This window comes from Xiphophorus maculatus, chromosome 6, assembly GCF_002775205.1.
Source record: "Xiphophorus maculatus strain JP 163 A chromosome 6, X_maculatus-5.0-male, whole genome shotgun sequence".
NCBI lineage: Eukaryota > Metazoa > Chordata > Actinopteri > Cyprinodontiformes > Poeciliidae > Xiphophorus > Xiphophorus maculatus.
The window spans coordinates 6,204,547-6,220,921 of record NC_036448.1 but is presented as its reverse complement, the minus strand read 5'-3'; the positions used below and the strand labels follow the sequence as shown (position 1 = coordinate 6,220,921).

At 41.7% G+C, this 16,375-nt stretch overlaps 1 protein-coding gene across 2 annotated transcripts in view; it reads right to left on the bottom strand.

Moving 5' to 3' along the window:
• LOC102216410 (unconventional myosin-VIIa-like) overlaps positions 1-16,375 on the bottom strand; it is a 28,522-nt gene that overhangs the window by 5,460 nt on the left and 6,687 nt on the right. For both annotated transcript variants that reach the window (XM_014470821.2, XM_023335777.1), the window contains 29 exons: positions 15,779-15,921; positions 15,464-15,674; positions 15,247-15,382; positions 14,971-15,137; positions 14,498-14,638; positions 13,471-13,629; positions 13,256-13,348; positions 12,029-12,123; positions 11,696-11,780; positions 11,486-11,587; positions 9,782-10,099; positions 9,451-9,702; positions 8,678-8,848; positions 8,508-8,576; positions 8,291-8,415; positions 8,076-8,202; positions 6,859-6,978; positions 6,605-6,778; positions 6,287-6,517; positions 4,744-4,914; positions 4,538-4,655; positions 3,481-3,607; positions 3,247-3,404; positions 2,984-3,162; positions 2,618-2,727; positions 1,638-1,786; positions 1,333-1,486; positions 1,053-1,208; positions 162-267 (listed from right to left, as the gene is read on the bottom strand). In XM_014470821.2, the coding sequence (XP_014326307.1) occupies positions 162-267; positions 1,053-1,208; positions 1,333-1,486; positions 1,638-1,786; positions 2,618-2,727; positions 2,984-3,162; positions 3,247-3,404; positions 3,481-3,607; positions 4,538-4,655; positions 4,744-4,914; positions 6,287-6,517; positions 6,605-6,778; positions 6,859-6,978; positions 8,076-8,202; positions 8,291-8,415; positions 8,508-8,576; positions 8,678-8,848; positions 9,451-9,702; positions 9,782-10,099; positions 11,486-11,587; positions 11,696-11,780; positions 12,029-12,123; positions 13,256-13,348; positions 13,471-13,629; positions 14,498-14,638; positions 14,971-15,137; positions 15,247-15,382; positions 15,464-15,674; positions 15,779-15,921 (4,347 nt within the window). The remainder of the gene's footprint in view (positions 1-161; positions 268-1,052; positions 1,209-1,332; positions 1,487-1,637; positions 1,787-2,617; positions 2,728-2,983; positions 3,163-3,246; positions 3,405-3,480; positions 3,608-4,537; positions 4,656-4,743; positions 4,915-6,286; positions 6,518-6,604; positions 6,779-6,858; positions 6,979-8,075; positions 8,203-8,290; positions 8,416-8,507; positions 8,577-8,677; positions 8,849-9,450; positions 9,703-9,781; positions 10,100-11,485; positions 11,588-11,695; positions 11,781-12,028; positions 12,124-13,255; positions 13,349-13,470; positions 13,630-14,497; positions 14,639-14,970; positions 15,138-15,246; positions 15,383-15,463; positions 15,675-15,778; positions 15,922-16,375) is intronic.

Below are 16,375 nucleotides of genomic sequence, written 5' to 3'. Positions count from 1 at the left end.
TACTAAAACAACTGAGTTCAAATTAAGAAAAATAATGCCAAAAGACAAACGTTTAGTTTTTAATATAAATCCAAAAATGCAGAAAACCTCCTATTTAAATGATGACATAATTCATTGACACTGAGCCACATTTCTGAGAAGTAAATAATGTTGGTTCTTACAGCATCTGTGTCATTTGGAAAGTGGACTTTATAGAAGATCTGAGTGCTGTTCTGCTGGATGGCCTCCACCTCTGCTTGATGGGGAGGAAGTGTCCTGGGCTCTTTACTGAAGGGGCAAAAACACTTAGATTAATTAATCTGACGAAACAAAATGTCTTAGCAGATCAATGGAAGCAAAGTAAGAACATAAACCAGTTATTGGCTAAATCGCCATAGATAAATTGCCAAAACACAAATGGAAACAAGTAAAACAGTTAGCAGTTACAGGAAGCATTTGACTCTTCTGCTGGCTAGTCTGAAGGAATATCAATTTATTTTTATTTATTCTTCCTGTACATTGTTTTATTATCCTTTAGAGATACTGTCTATTGGAAACATTTCTTGTTTGAAAGAAAATAATTTGGAAAACAAAAAACTGACAGGGGTTTGACTACTTTTAAATTTAGGACAAAAGCAGAGGAAAACATTTAAAAACATACTCCAGACCCATATATTATCTAGCTAGCTAGCTATGTACCTACCTAGCTATGTAAGAACATAGCCACCTACCTATAGCTACTTAGCTAACTACATAGCCAGCTAGCAAGATAGATAGCTCAATAATAAATAATCTTAATAATAATAATCTTGGTCCACCGGTCCTTGGATGTTTGGTAGTCCCCTGTTGGAGGACGTCAAGTTGTCAAAATGCCGATTTGCTCAATGGAAATTTGTTTTGTCACACAAAGAAATGGTTATTTTTTACTATTTTTTTTAAAACAGATTTGATCTCAGGTGGTTTTTGATGCATTTAAGTTGTAAAGGTTTCTTTTGGGGGGTTTTTGTAAAGAAATAAAGTGAGAGGATATAAACGCCTATTTATCCTTCATCACACATTATCCCGAGGCTGACCTGGAAAAATCCCGAAACCTCTGTAAGCAGCCGGCAGCCAGCGGGTCCCTGGGCCGTGACTCCAGGAAGCGCTGCGCGTGTGTCCTTAATCTGGGACCGGGCGGGAACAAGCCTGTGCACATCCACGTCAGCTGCCACCCACGATCCACACTCATCCTGACGGATCAGTCGGAGAAAGCAAACCACAAATACAAAAGATTAATTGCGTTAACTTTTTAGTTTATGAAGCTTTTCAATTTTTAAATTTTTTTTAAACAGGTTTGTATTAACTGAGAAACACCTGCTGCTATTGGTGGTCATCTGTCTCATTATCTGGCAGTAGATTTCATCTTGCAGCTCCTCATGCTTAGTGGCTGGACCGAAGATCTGGTCAGTCAGCTCCGTGGCACTTCGAGAATGTTTGATGGGGTAGTCGCCCATGTACTTCAAGATGGGTAGGAGACCGGGTCAAGGACTCACACTGTCCGTGTTTAAAATAAGTCTAAGGTATTGTTCTGTGGAAAACTATTCACAAAACAAAATACGCTTGTGAAGTGCTGACCCTTAATGTCTGGAAAAGTAAGCATGTTATTTTTCAAAGGATATCAATGAAGGCGTTGCAGGCCATGTTGCTGAGTTCTGGATTGTTAAGCAAAGTCTTCAAGAGCGGCTGTTTGATGGGCTCCTTGGAGAAAATCCACAGCTTCTCCTTGTTGGAGCCCTTGGAACCACGGCCGCCGCCTTTACCGACTGATCTGAGAGAGGAAGGCGAAACGGTGTCAGCAGGTCAGCAGAATCATGCAGAGATTCTCGGAAACACATGGATGCTACTCATTTTTGTGTCAAAATGAGTGCTGTCAATTGATTTTTTTTTCTTTCTATCAGAACAATCTTACTGACACTAAACTTAATCACTGTGCCTAACTTTGTAAGCGTGAAATATAAATATGCACGCAACTGTGATTCTTCCAGGAACGGTGCCCAGGGTAAGCCCCTCCTCCTGCCACACTCCAGCCAATTAAAATGCAAGAAATTATCTGATTTTTAATTTAGTTTCTTAGTGCTCAGCAGCAAACAAGGGAAACTTACTCCACTTCACATGTATACACCTCTAGTAGTAGCAAACTTGCTCAGGAAACATTGATAAGATGGATTTTTTATTTTGTAGTTCTCGGGTGCTCCACCCCTTTCTGATGCGCCCTGGGCAACTGCCCAAATAGTCTTTATCATAAACTGCCACTCTATGCTTGTTTTCAAAAGAAAAATTTTATTGTCTCCAACCAAACATTTCCGAAAACTGTCAGCTTTTATTCAGGAAAGTTTAATAGAAATTCTAAACGTTAATTTAGAAATGTTCCTCTTTAGGTCAGGATAGGTAGTTTGGTTAACCTGCATTATGTTACATTAACACATGAAAAATGTTCAGATTAAAAGTATGCATCAACGTGAACAGATCCAGCCAATTTTCCAGCCTTTTTCTGTGTTTATGGATATTTTAAATTTAAATCCAAAGAGTTTACATTGAATTTACCGCGGGGGGAGATGATAAGACAAAAAATAAAAAATAAAAAATCTGCCTTTGTTACCTGAAATTCTCAAGAGCAAACTCCTTCAAAGAGACGGGAGCCACCGTCTCTTCGACCAGAGGGACGATGGTTGGGACGGAGGCTTTCCGCTGCTTCGGGCTGAGCAGGTTCTGTGGAGGGGGAGAGGAAGCGGATCGGTTTCAGCACACAGGCAGAGTCATATGAAGCAGAGTGCCAAACACTCCCAGTGAGGTTATGATAATAGGAAGAATTTCATCACGGGTTTTCTAGTCGGCATCCGATCTAAAGAGTTGGATGAAGTTCTGATTTCCATCCAGGGAGGCTTACTTTGCCGTCTTGCTGTCTATATATTGTCAGAAAGGCAATCTTGTAAAGAAATAATCAAATTGGTGAAGGTTACTTTACCAGCATATCCTCAGCGGGTTCGGTCAGAGTCGGGAGAAACTCCATTTTGTCCTTGTAAACCACCCCTCTGCTTTTGGTCCTCTGGTTGAAGGCTGTGAACAAGTCGCTGTCTGGCGGATAGCTGTCTTTTTCCACCAGCAGCAGGTCCCCCCGCTTACAGACCAGGTAGCTGGGATCGTCTGCGGACGGACACGAGACCGGTTGGAGTTCGGAGATCGAATCGGTCAACCCGAAACGTCCCGTGGGAATTAAAGACGCCTCACCTTGTTTGGGGACGTCCTGCTGAACCATAGCGTACACGGAGCGCTGTTTCAGCCCGTTCACGTTGTACTGCATCATCTTGGCCATGTCCGCCGCATCCTGGCACCTCAGGGTGTACTGTCCTCTGAGCGTGTCGACGCTCACCGACTGGTGGCTGTCGCTACACGCGTCCAAAACGGCAAAGGTTTTTTTAAAAAGCACACAAAGAAAAACGTTCCGCAGAGATAGAGATTTACCTCGGCATCTGGACTTTCTTCACTTCTACGTAGGGAATCTCCAGCAGGAGCTTCTCCCTTCGCTCCATGAAGACGATGCTTTTCCAGTTTACGGCCACAAAAAATCTGCTTTTGGGCAACGGGGGTCCTGTGGATGAACGGCAGGATGTGAATTGTTATTATTAGCAATTATAAATGGCTGTGGAGGTGTAGTGAAGAGGCCAGAGGTAATTTTGTAGGAGCTGCAGAGATCCACGCTGCAAAAACAGAATCTTACCAAATTCATTTTGTCTAGATTCTTGTGCACTAGAAATAAGACAAAAATAACTTACAAGTAACTTTTCATCAAAAATATAGGAACTTGTTTAAAGTAAATAATTCCTTAATATTGATGGAAAAGTACTAGCTGTAAATGAAATAATCTGCCAGTGGAACAAGACATTTTAACTTATAATGTGGGAAAATGTTTGGTTGGCAGATTATTTCACCAACAACTACAACCTTTTAATCAATATTATGAAATTATTGACTTAAAACAAGCTCATGTTTCTTGCTGGAAAGTTACTTTAAGTTAATTTTGTCAAGTGGTTCAAGTAGTTGTAGAAGCTAGAGCAAAAATGCTTGTTGAGATTTAGTGTTTTCATATCGAAGCATTGTCATGTGTTTATAATGGCCCACTTAAAGTGCAAGCTAATTTTGTAATAAGAAAAATGTCTGGACTTGCAAAGAGAGAAGCTAAAACACTTGCTCTTGTTTTTATTCACATATATTTGAAAGTTTATAATGATTATTACAGGCAGGAGATGTACAGTAAGTACTGATTGCTCCTTTCAATTTATTATAATTTTACATAAACTGCTTTTATGTTTCACCCAGCATAAGATGATTTTATTTTTGTGGAAATGATAATCCTCCAACTTTCCCGTTATGTAATATTTGGAACCTGGCAAAATGAGGAGGGCCATAAATACCTCTGGAAGTCGCTATATGAGAGAAAATATGTTCTGCACTGTATTGTAATTTTGCTCGTACGATGCTTCGAGCTGCGTCTTTAACAGGGCGAGTTGCGTCGACCGACCTGACGTCATTGTGACTTCGTAAAGCTTGGAGAAGTCGAGCGGCCAGTTCTGCCGGGCGATGTCCACCACGTCTCCTTTCACCTTTTCTGCCCGCAGTCTCCCGTTGTTATAGCTCTCCTATGAGAACCGAAGTCTGAGCTCAGCTCATATCTGACTGATTACGTGGATTTCACTGCAACACTCAGACTGCTGCTCTGTCTTTTACCTTTGAGAGTTCTGCCGTGATGAGATTAATCCACATCGTCATGGATCTGTTCTCGATCCGCGTGGTTGTGATGCACTCCTGGACCACCCTCTGCACCCTCTCTCTGGCGGGCTCCTGGGAGCCGAACTGGACAAAGTAGTGCTTCGCAGCCAGCTGGACGTATTCGTCCTCCTGAGACATGCAGAACGGTTACATTGTATTACGTAATCTACTAATTTACTTCTTTAAGTCTGTGATGGACTGAGACAGTTTTTTTGCTGTGCTTAACAAGCGGTGGAAGTCATTGCGTGCCGAAAATATCAATAAATATGGCACTTCGTTCTTTAAAGCGGCAAAAACAAAGTGAATCTTTCCTTTTCAACACAAGTCCGATGTCTATCTTTTCTCATTTTATCAACCACAAATGTCAATGTATTCTGTGTAAAGTGGAAGGATACATAGTTGTCAAACTTTTTGCAAAGCATTCAGCCTGATTTACTCCCCTAAGTAAAATCCAGAGCCACTGTTTGCTTTTAAAAGTCACTTCATTTATAAACGGAGTTCAACTGTATGTAATTCAATCTCAGTCCAATACCATGAAGGCCTCAGAACATTAGTGAACGAACGGCGGTCATGTCTGTCAAGGATCACGGGAGACAGGTCAGGGCTGATGGCGGTAATTTAAAGCAGACTTAGGTCATAAAACAAAATCTCAGGCTGTGAATATTTATAGATACAGTTACCCAGAAAATGGATTATGGCAAAACTGTAAACCAAGAGGCCTATAGTAACCAATTCTTGCCGTACCAAGTCACCCATTTTCATGACTTGGATCATATGTTTTTGACTTCGGTCATCCTGTCCACACAACTTTAAATCAGAAATTGAGGATTTTTTTGCCGTTTGAGAGTCTCAACGGTCGTCTTACCGATTAGCATTAGCTTCTGCTATTTTTTTCCATGTGCTTAGCGGTTCAGCGTTTGCTTCTGCTAATTCTTTTTATATATTCAGTGGTTTAGCATTAGCTCATGCAATTTTTTTAATGTGCTTCGCGTTAGCTTGTGCTAAGTGTTTCATGGGTTTAAGGTGAGCAGAGCTAAGATTCTTGTTAGGTGAATTAGTGGTTGGTGGACCTAACCTTCTGTTTCTACTACTTCTGCCAATTTTAGTGCAAACATCACCTGACCATTAAAACCATTTTGGAGAAAAAGGAAACAAAAGATCAGGAAAAAATAAATGATTTCTATAGTTCAAAATATGTAGGTAGTGATTTGACACCAAACACGGTAATCTAATTGGTGATTTTAGTGCAAAAACTTAATTGTCCATGACAACCTTGGCAGCTATCTTGAATTTTTCAGTGGCTAATGTCAATCCCCTGGGAACCTCTGTTCTAAGTTAGGTTCTTGTATCTGCATCTGACAGATATTGCTGAAATATTCAATTATCTGCTGCTCTTCTATGTTTCGTTAATTCAATTTGTTAACTCAACCAGTCTGAAGCTGCAGGAATACGTTTTTCTTTCAGGAATACTGAAAACAGAAGCTTGTCTTCAGCCCCTCACCTTCTCACTGACGTATTCTCCAGACTTGATGCCCTTGATGACCTGCTTGTAGATCAGGTCCGTGCTGACTGCGTCCTGGTCGCAGTCGTGCCACGGCGAGAACAGCTCCTTGCGGATGGAGAGGCTCCAGGGCGTATCCTTCTCCTCCCTGTTCTGCCTCCTCATTTCCTGCTCGCACTGAGACACGGCATCCAACACGTGGGTCTTCCCGTAGGATCCCAGAGACCACATCTGGAGACAAAACACCAGCACCGATATAACTCTGTGATAGGCAGGTAGGAACACTGAAGCCACGTGACTAAAGAAGCTCCCAGGAACCTTTTCATAGAAGCTGATGTAGACGGAGAACCCAAAGGTGTCCTTGAGTCCGATCTTGTTAGCCACAGCCTGGCAGACTTCTGAGGAGGTGGAGGCTGAATCCAGCTGCACTTTGACCGTTTCACCATTCATTAGTGTCACCGGCCAATCAATGGGCTCCTTGTTGTTGGCGGCCTGTTATCACAGATGATAATGAGTGAAAATGACTGAAAGAGTCACTCTACAACCAAATTCATCAGGATACAGGACTTTACCTTCAGCTCTAGCCAACAGGGGAGCTCTTTTCTCTCTCCGTTGGCTACTATGCGATGCAGCCTCTCAATGCAGTACTCTCTGTAACCGTATGGACCTCTTTGAAGGAAGCTCTCCAAACACTGTGGGACAGAGGAGAGCGGAAAACATTCAAAACGATAAGAAACAAAGGCTCTGCAATGGAAAACCTATGGGGGTGGTGTTTGTAAAGTTACATGGTAAAAAAAGTAACAGCAATAATTTGTTGTATTTCGCCTCAGAGTTATTCATTCATTCATAAATGCCACAGATGCAAACTAAATATTTAGTTTAAAGCTAAATATTTAGTATAGCTAAATGTTTAGTTCATCTAAATATTCATATTTAGAATATTTAGATGAATATTTAGATATTCATCTAAATATTCATATTTAGATGAACTAAATATATAAATATTTAGTTTGCAAACTAAATATAGCAATGTATATTGCTCTTATAAAAATCTAGCTGGTTGCTATTAAGTCATGAAATCTTAAAGTGAAAAAAGAGTCACATCTTGCCATTCATAGCTTTGGTAACATTAAAACAACAAACATAAAGTAATTTTTCTGGGATTTTATGCGACACACTCACAAAAAAAAAGTAATGGGTAACTGTGAAGAACTAAGAAAAGGATACATGTTTTTTCAACATTTGATGCAGCTGTAAAACCTTTGGGTTATGAACTCTACAAGCATTGCACATCTAGAGCAGGCCCTTGCAGAATTTGACGTAGACCTGGTCACTTAGACATCTGGCTGAGTAATGTGTGAGCAAGGATGGATCTAAAAGCTCCGGCAATTAAGATAACCGATCCTGAGCGGCTTTTTTAACTATTCTTTGCAAAATAGCTCTGATTTACTCAATTTAGACATCTTTAAACAGAAGGACTCAGATCTGGACTTTGACTAGATCATGAGTCCAGATGATCTAGTCATCTGTAAAAAAAAGTACAGATAACTATATCTGTACTTTTCATCATATAGTCATCATAACTATATGATGACTTTTTTTCTAAGTCATCATATAGTTAGTTGCTCAAGCTACATGTTTTGGGTCCTTGTCCTGCTGGAAGGTGAACAATTTCTTCCAGGACACCGTCACAAGAGCAACTGGAGATTGATTACCCTTTTAAGTGACAACTTTTTTAAACCCAGTGAACATAGTACCACATCTGAGTGTCTGAACAGAGACTGCCGACCTCCATGAAGAGGCTTGTTGGAGGGAAGATCCCCAGACAGAGGGAGAGGAGAGTCCAGCCTTGCATGCAGCTCTTCCTGTTCCTGTTGTTCACCAGCTGTTTGCAGATCTGACAGTAGATCTCATCCCTAAAAGTTCAAGAAAAGGTTAAAAAAACCAAAACACCGCTTTTCTCCACCAAAACACAATGTTTCGCCAGCTGCGTTCACATTTTACCTGATGCCCTGCCGCGACAGGCCATATCCAACGATAATGTGCAGCTTTTCCAGCTGTGTGAGCTGTCGATCCAGCGTCGTGCTCTCTCCCACCAGAATGTCCTCGTCCTCGGTCAAGTTCTCTGGCTGCAAAAGATGAGAACCAAACAGAGAAGTTAGAAACGCAAATAATACCGAGAATAAGAACCAACTGGAAGAGAGACAAATATGGTTCCAACCTCCTCCAAGATGGCCGAGGCTTTTCTGTTCCCAGGGCCAAACTTTTTCTTGTTCTTCCTCAGGATTTTCTGTTCAGAAATGTGTGCATAAAGATGAAATAGTGACCACTAAAACAAAAAGAAAATGTTTTTATTTATTTATTTTTTATTCTTGTTTCTCGGGAGCTTACCTGATCCAGCCCCACCAGATTGCTCAGCCTCCGGCCTTGCCTGTTTGGAAGCAGGCGGGACAGGGTGCTCTGGGAGAGGGTGCTGGAGTGCTGAGATATGGAGTCTGCAGGCCTCTGCTCCAGTATGTCGCCCATGAACCGCATGATGATCCAGGACACGGTCAGAGACGCCTGGCGGAGGGAGAACACTGAATGTGAGGCAGACGTCTAGCAGACTCGGTTGGATTGGGGAGCAATCCAACCGTTGTTACGTTTTCAACTGGCGCGGTTCGCTTTCACACTGCATTGTCACACAGACTAAGCGCTTTAAAAAACCTGTTCCCCTCCTCGCCTGTGGGGGCGCTGCACCAAAAACCACTGAAGGAAACGAGGAACACCTTAGAAGAAAATTTGAACACAACTTCCTTCTTTGCAAAATGTTAACAAAAATTGAGTATTTTAGCGGTTGTAGGATTTCTCTTTTGTCACTGATAGAAGACAATGAGCTGTTTTCCAGCTAATGCTAGACTCTCATACTTGTTTTGGTTGTATTTAGCCAGAATGTCCAGCTCTATTGTCTGCTTCCTGCTTTTGGAGCAGTCTCCAGTCTGCTTGACGTTCACATATGCATTTGAACCGCACCAGAGTTCACCTCACCCAAACCTAGGCCTAGGTTTGTAGGCGGACAAGAGTTCAATACGTCCTAGACAAATGAACTAGAGTTCAATTAAAGTCGACCAAACATGGTTGGTGTGAATACACCCCGAGATATTAATACTAGGGTCTCGTCTCACCAGGGCGTCTGCTTCGTCCTCGTGGTGCAGCAGCGGCTGCTTCAGCCTCTGTGCGGTGTGCTTGTGGTCCTCGTCCTTCTGGAAGTGGCGTTTGCTGAAGTTGTAAAAGGAGAATATGTCGCTCTCGTCGTCAAAGCCGTCATCAATCTCTTCCTCCTCCTCCTCGTCCAGCGACGGCGTGGAGCTCGCCGAGTTAGAGGACTGCGTGACGACGACCGTCATCTGGTTCGAACTGCGAGGGCTTTTCTCGCCCTACTCAGAAAAAACAGAAGGTCAAAGGAAATGTGATGGACAATTAATAAAGCGCAACACGACAGAGTAGTTGCCTGACCTTGGCGTCTGATCTTTTGTCTTCCATGTCTTCATCAGAGAGTTGGAGGTTTTTATTTGAGCCGTCCTCCGATTCAGAGTCACTGGAGCTTTCCGATTCACTAGATTTCTCAGATTCACTAGATTTCTCCGATTTGTGAGATCTGCCAGATTTTTGTGATTCTATGTCGGCTTGTTCTTCAGCGACTTGCATCAGCCTCTGATGGATTTCTTCTCCGAGATCCTCTTGCTCCTGCCTCTCCATTTCTAAGAGCAAAGCCTGATGGGCGATTTCTTCTCTCTTCCGCCGGCAGTCTTTCCTCGCCCGGTGGCCTCGCACCTACAGTCAGTTCAGCACAAGAAATTAAAATTTAAATATTTGAAGGGTGACATCCACCATAAATTATTTTACATATGAATAAGAGAAAGAGAAATACCCTATGTTTTCAAAGGACCCATCGCAAAGAAAACAACGCCAGGATTACTTATATGATAGGAGGAAGCCAAGTTAAACCTGCTTTGATGTGTCGTTCGCGAGCGATTCGATTCTTTTTAATGGCTCTTTGCTAGACTCAATTAGTGAGAAATGTAATTTGTTTTTTACGATTGTGTTGTTGTGAGTCAACTTCAAGTTAGGTGGTCTGCGAGTGTTTATTAAACGGGTTAAGTGGTCCTCACCCTGAAAAAGTTTGAGAAACACCAACTCAAAGGTTTGCAAAGTTGTATCTAAGTGAACCGCAGAACTTCTGGACGCAATGTGCTTTGGACAGATAAGAGCAGATCCAGAGGGCTGAGTCTGAAGAAAGCCAAACGCAACATATCGGCACCAACAAACACCGGTGAACTGTCAAAGGCCCTCGGCTCTTTGCAGTAAATCAACTGGATTTAGAATATTGAATTTCAGGAACAGTTGTGAGGTTGTCTGGTTAACAAATGACGTTGGCGTCCAACAGGACAGTGATTCCCAAACACAGCGGCAAATCTATGAAAGGAAGACATGAATGAAAGTGTACTAATGTCCCAGTCGCTATCCAGACTTCAGCCTGGCCTGAGCAGGAACAGATGTCTCCAAGACTCAATGGAGTCTAACCTAACCCTAACCCCCTGGGACGGGTGGAACGAAATCCCTCCACAGTTTGTGTGAGACTGATAAAGTCGTGTTTAGCTTTATAAAAGGGGGCAGTGTGTAGTCTGCCTTGTGTGTTTGGACACCTGAGAGTAGAGTTCAATGGTTTGTAGAACCTTATTTATCTTATTGTCCACTTTTGTCCTGATCCGTAAAGCTCCACATTTGGCAGAGGGTGCGCTTAGGCTTGTTGTAATAAGCAATAAATTAAATAATTGTACTGATAAATTGAAACAAGCCCAATAATGCCATTTGCATGATGATCAGCTAGCCCCTTTTTTGAAGGACAACTTTGTTTACAGAAACTTGATAATTCATTTTATTTGTTGTTCCTGTAGTTTTGTTTGTTATTATTATTGTTTTGGATATTTAAAACGTCTTCCAGTTCCCAGTGCTAACAAGATTGTTCATTAGAATTTAAAGTTGATTGACTTTTGAGAACGTGCTCTTGCGTTATTATTATGTCATTAGCTTTAGATTACTTGAAAATTGTTGTTTAACGCGAAAACTTCTGGGACAATTTATCGTCCAGAAAAATCTGTCATGGAGACAGGCGGGGGCGAGCTTTCTTTTTCTCATGATGGTATTCGGACCACATGCCTGGCTCTGGATGACGATGGCAGCCGCTCGCCGTCTCTGGTACTGAGACTTAAGCTTCCGACCGCGGACCTTTGACACCAGGCGCCCGAAACCCTGCTGAATCTGAAAAAAAACAAAACAAAAATAGGTTGATCTCAGCTTCAAACAATCTGAGATCAACGAGTAAGGTCCACACTCCAAAGGTCGACTGGAAGTTAGAAACCATCAAACCTTCTTCTGCACCATCCTCTCTCTGTAAGCTCTCCATTGCTTCTGCAGCACCACAGCCGCGCCCCGTTTCCTCAGGAAGAGCTTTCTGAAAAAAGCAGATTCGATCCGTTCCATAAACACTTGTCATAATCAGCATCTTTTCACGTGTTCTTATGTAACATCTCGCTTATCCAGGCAACATAGAGGGCAGTAAATCACTATCTGTAGATGTGCTGAGGTGATATTCCTATCAGTTATTGCGGGTGGAGAGAGGAAAGGGGGGCGGGGCGGGAAAGATAAATTTAATTGTGCCGTTCACATTTCGGTTTAAGATTTCAGCTCTTCTTGCAGCACCTGTCTTTGATTCCCAGCATGACCCTCTGGATCACCACGGCCACCCTGCTCAGTTCTGCTTCCCGCAGATTTTCCAGAACAGCGTCGTGGGCATCCTGGGAAAAAAAACAACAACAACAACAAAAAACTAATGACTTAATTCAGATGATTCAGATTTTTTTTCTCAAAGAGTTTTGGATTCAGATAACAACGTTTCAACACTGACATAATCAGACAGAGCAAAGGGTGTCAAAATCATTTCATTTAGGGGGACACCAAAATGAACCCATTCACAAACTGCTGAACTTTGACTAAATAGCTTTCTTTTAATTCAAGTCTCTTTAAAATGAACTATTATTGATCGTCTTTTCACATTGATCAGGCCCTCTGGGATTTTACATTCTTTTATGATATTTTTTTTTTTTGCAATTCTTTTTTTAAATTTTATTTCCAATATCTGTGCTTATATGACTGTAAATGTGACTTTTGTTGCTTTCCACGTAGATTACAGGTAGGTAACTTGACATCAAGTAAGGTTGATGTGAACCTGCATCAGTGTCGTAAAAGTAAGAAATACTGCCCCCTAAAGGTGGGAGTTAGCAGTCGCTTAAAGGGGCAGTATTATATAAAATCGCCACGTGAGCCAGCATTTTTGGAGTTTTACATCATTTTCAAATGTTATTCCATCATCAAAAACATGCCTGGAGTATTTGCTTTGATTCTTTCATGCATGTTTGAGAAATACTTTAATCTCCATGGCAACCATTCAGCTCCTCCTCAGAGCTGCAGTTTCTGAGTTTCTGGCAAAAACATTAAATTGTTAATAGAGGGGCCATGTTGTGACAACTTCCTGAAGGCAACGTATCAGAAAGAACAGAAGCTTTTTAAAGAGCCAGAGACTAAATTTGACGGTGTAAAATTACAAAGTCAAATTTCTTTTAGGTCATATTTAATCGATATAGCATTTTTATAACAGCTGAAGATAACACAATTACTTTATTGTTCTGCAAAATGGTACTATGTGGCAGGAAAATACGTAAATTGTTTCTGACAATTTTTGTGAAAGACTTCCAATAAATCACAGTTGCACGCGAAAAAATGCGGGGATCTGTGTTGACATTACGTGAATTCGTGAAACACTGGAGGAACTGATTGCTGTAATTTGGCAATAAACAGATAAAAAAAAACTGCAGTGATTTGACTGACGCATAAACTGTACACCAGATTTTAATCTTAGTCTTTTCGTACCTTTAGAAAAATTTTCTTCCTTCCAATTCTCCACTCGTCTCTTCCTTTGATTACAGCCTTGCAGATGGCTTCACAACAAACTGCGGCGTCGGTCTGTGGGGAGAGTCAAACGATTTTATCTTACGTACTCACACTCACAGTTGCCAAATACGGCCCGTATAAAACCGCTTTGGGAGAAAATTGTTCAAAGTCCAGGAAGAAAATGGCGACTTAACGGTTCTGGGATTGCAGACGGTGGTCTTCAGCAGGACTCGGTAGCGCACCAGGAAGTCCTCAAATTTGTGACGCACGGGATACCCCAGCTTCCTGATGCGGATGGTGTCCATCATGCCGGAGTACCTCAGCTGGCGCATGCACAGCTCTCGGTCAAATTTCTGCAAGGGAATGGAGTGAGTGAAGATTCGTATATATTTTTTTGAAGCAACAAGAAATTGGTGCCCTGTCTGAAATCAGATAAATTTGAGGAAATGTGACGTGGCACCGCGTCGCTTCACCAACACTCTTCAGAGTGAATGCTGTTACTGAGCAAAGACTTGATGGATGCTATAGTTTCAGAATAAGTGAGGAATTCAAAATGAAAACCAAAGGGGCAAAGAGATGTGGCAGATCAGAACTTACAGCAGATAACACACGGCAGGTTTTATTGTCCGCTTCAACAATTTCTCAAAGTTTTCATTTCTTCCTCTTTTGAAAATTTTGTGATTGTTTGAAGGATTATAGTTATAACGATCGCATAACCTCGCTGAGGGCGCCACCAGTGGGACTTGTACCCACAGATTGAGAATCATGACACTAGAATATACTTAAACGTTTCAGAAAAAAAGATGAATTGTCACTATAGACGCCAATAAACATTCGCCAGTGAGTTTAGTCTGGGGTTTGACATTTTCATGCAGTCAAAGTACGTACATAAATACCAATGTTGTGTTGTGGTAATAGAAAAAAACAAAAAAACACACAGCCTGCACAACGGACTTGTACTGAACTTACGAAACTGCATTTATGCTGCCGCAGTATTGCACTTTACTCTTTGCATTAGCAGCTTGAAACTGATCCAGGTTGCTTCCCACTTGTTCAACTGTCCACAATATCATAAAATTACATTAGTTTTCTTGGCATGTTGACTGGAAACAAGCCTCCTAATCTTTTATCTAAGGCACACAGAGCTCTGTTTATCCACGCTGAAGACCATCCGTGTGTTGCCGTGCGTTATCTGTGCTGCCGCGGCGGAAGCTCACTCACCTTAGACTGCTTGTCGTTGTTGGGTTTGAAGCAGCGGATGAAGAAGGGCTGGCAGGCGGACAGAGCCTTCATGAGGGAGTCCAGAGACACTCGGAACTGACCGCTCAGCGTCGGCATCTGCTTGCGTTTGTCGTTCTGCATCTGCGGAGACGACAAAAGGAAAATGCTGCTTATGACGCCAGTATCCGTGGTAACAAAATAACTTGGGGAAGATAAATGAGAAGTCAAGGAACATTAGGGGTTAACGAATCTGGCAGATTTTGATTTGATTTACAATTTTCATTATTGTATCAGTTATGAAGAGGACCTTAAATAGCCATTTAAATATCTTAATATATGCAGGTTGTATGCAATAAGATTCCTCACTGTTAAATTAATTTAAATCTACCATCAGAATTAAATTTACTGGTTTATTTTGTGAGTTCTGATGTCAAGTATGAAACGTGAGCTGAAAGGAAGGCGCAGCTTCCTACCCGTGGTGAGCTCTGCGGCGTCAAGATGAACTTTGCGGTTTTAGTTGCCTTCACTCCGTTGGTTGCCATGTCCTTCTCAAAGATGTCCCGGAGGAGCTTACTGGTGGAAACGCCGATCGTTTTAATGATGTCATAACTGACTCCGTCTCTGTTCTTTTCCAGAAATCCTACAGAGGGAAAAAATAATAATTAAAAAAAAAAAAAAAAAATCTTCTTATTCCCAGAAGTCCAGCATCACAGATGTTTTTGGTTTTTTTGCTTAGCGGTTTGCGTTACCGTTGGTGTTGTAGTAAACGGGGCCGGCAAAGTGGCGAATTCCAAAGTCTGTTTCGTGATTGCGCTTGGAACTGATGTAGGCCTTGTCTCCCTTATGTTCTCCGTTCAGCTTGGTCAGCAGGGTGGAGTCTGTCCCCTGTGGCGAAAACAGAGTGAAAACTGAGAACTGTTTTTTTAAGCATTTAAGAAGTCTAGGCCTAAGGCCCGGTCGGCGTACCTGCGGAAAGTGGCTCTCTTCGTCGATCAGAGCGAGCACGTTGCACGGCTTCCCGGCCAGAAGGTCCAGGACTTTCTGGTTGTCGGTGAACTGGATGTTGTTCCACAGCACGCCCTCTTTCTGGTACTCTTTCTGCTCCAGCTTGAAGATGTGGGCCACAAAGAACTGCTGCAGCTTCTCGTTAGCGAAGTTGATGCAAAGCTGCTCAAAACTGGTAAAAGGGGGGGAAAAAAAGTACAAGATATACTGTAAGCGTAGCAAAGTTTGTAAAATTCAATAACAAGCTAGAAAATCTTTTCTCGCCCCGCCTCCGACCTGTTTGTTTGGAAGTTCTCAAAGCCGAAGATATCGAGCAGGCCGATGGACAGGAGCGAAGAACTGGGTTTGTCGGACAGTTTCTGATAGATGACACTGTTGATTTTTCCAACGATCCATATGAAGAGTTTGTTGTAGATTGCCTGTGAGAAAAACCACAGAATAAATGCAGAAAAAGATGTTTTTAGGGACGCACCGATCCACTTTTTTCACTTCCGAAACCGATATCTAAAGTTTGGTATCGGCTCATACGGAATGGATACAGAAAAAATAAAGCTAAACTGGCTTAAAATGTTTCTTTTTTTTTTTTTTTTTTTATTAAACCAGACGTAAATGTACTGAATTACAAATTAATTTGATAACTTTGCACCTGTGCAGCACATTTAAATACAGCAACAGCTTAACAAGCTTGGTCCAACATGTGAAAACAACTTTAAGTTGTTCAGTCTGTGCATTTATTAGTAAAACAGCCAATGTAAAAATAATAAAGAAACTGAAACTGACAACAACAATAGTCATTTACATATTGGTAAAAAAAAATGTAAAAAATAAACTGCAACAAACTTTTTTTCTAATGGTTCATAACGTACAATTAGG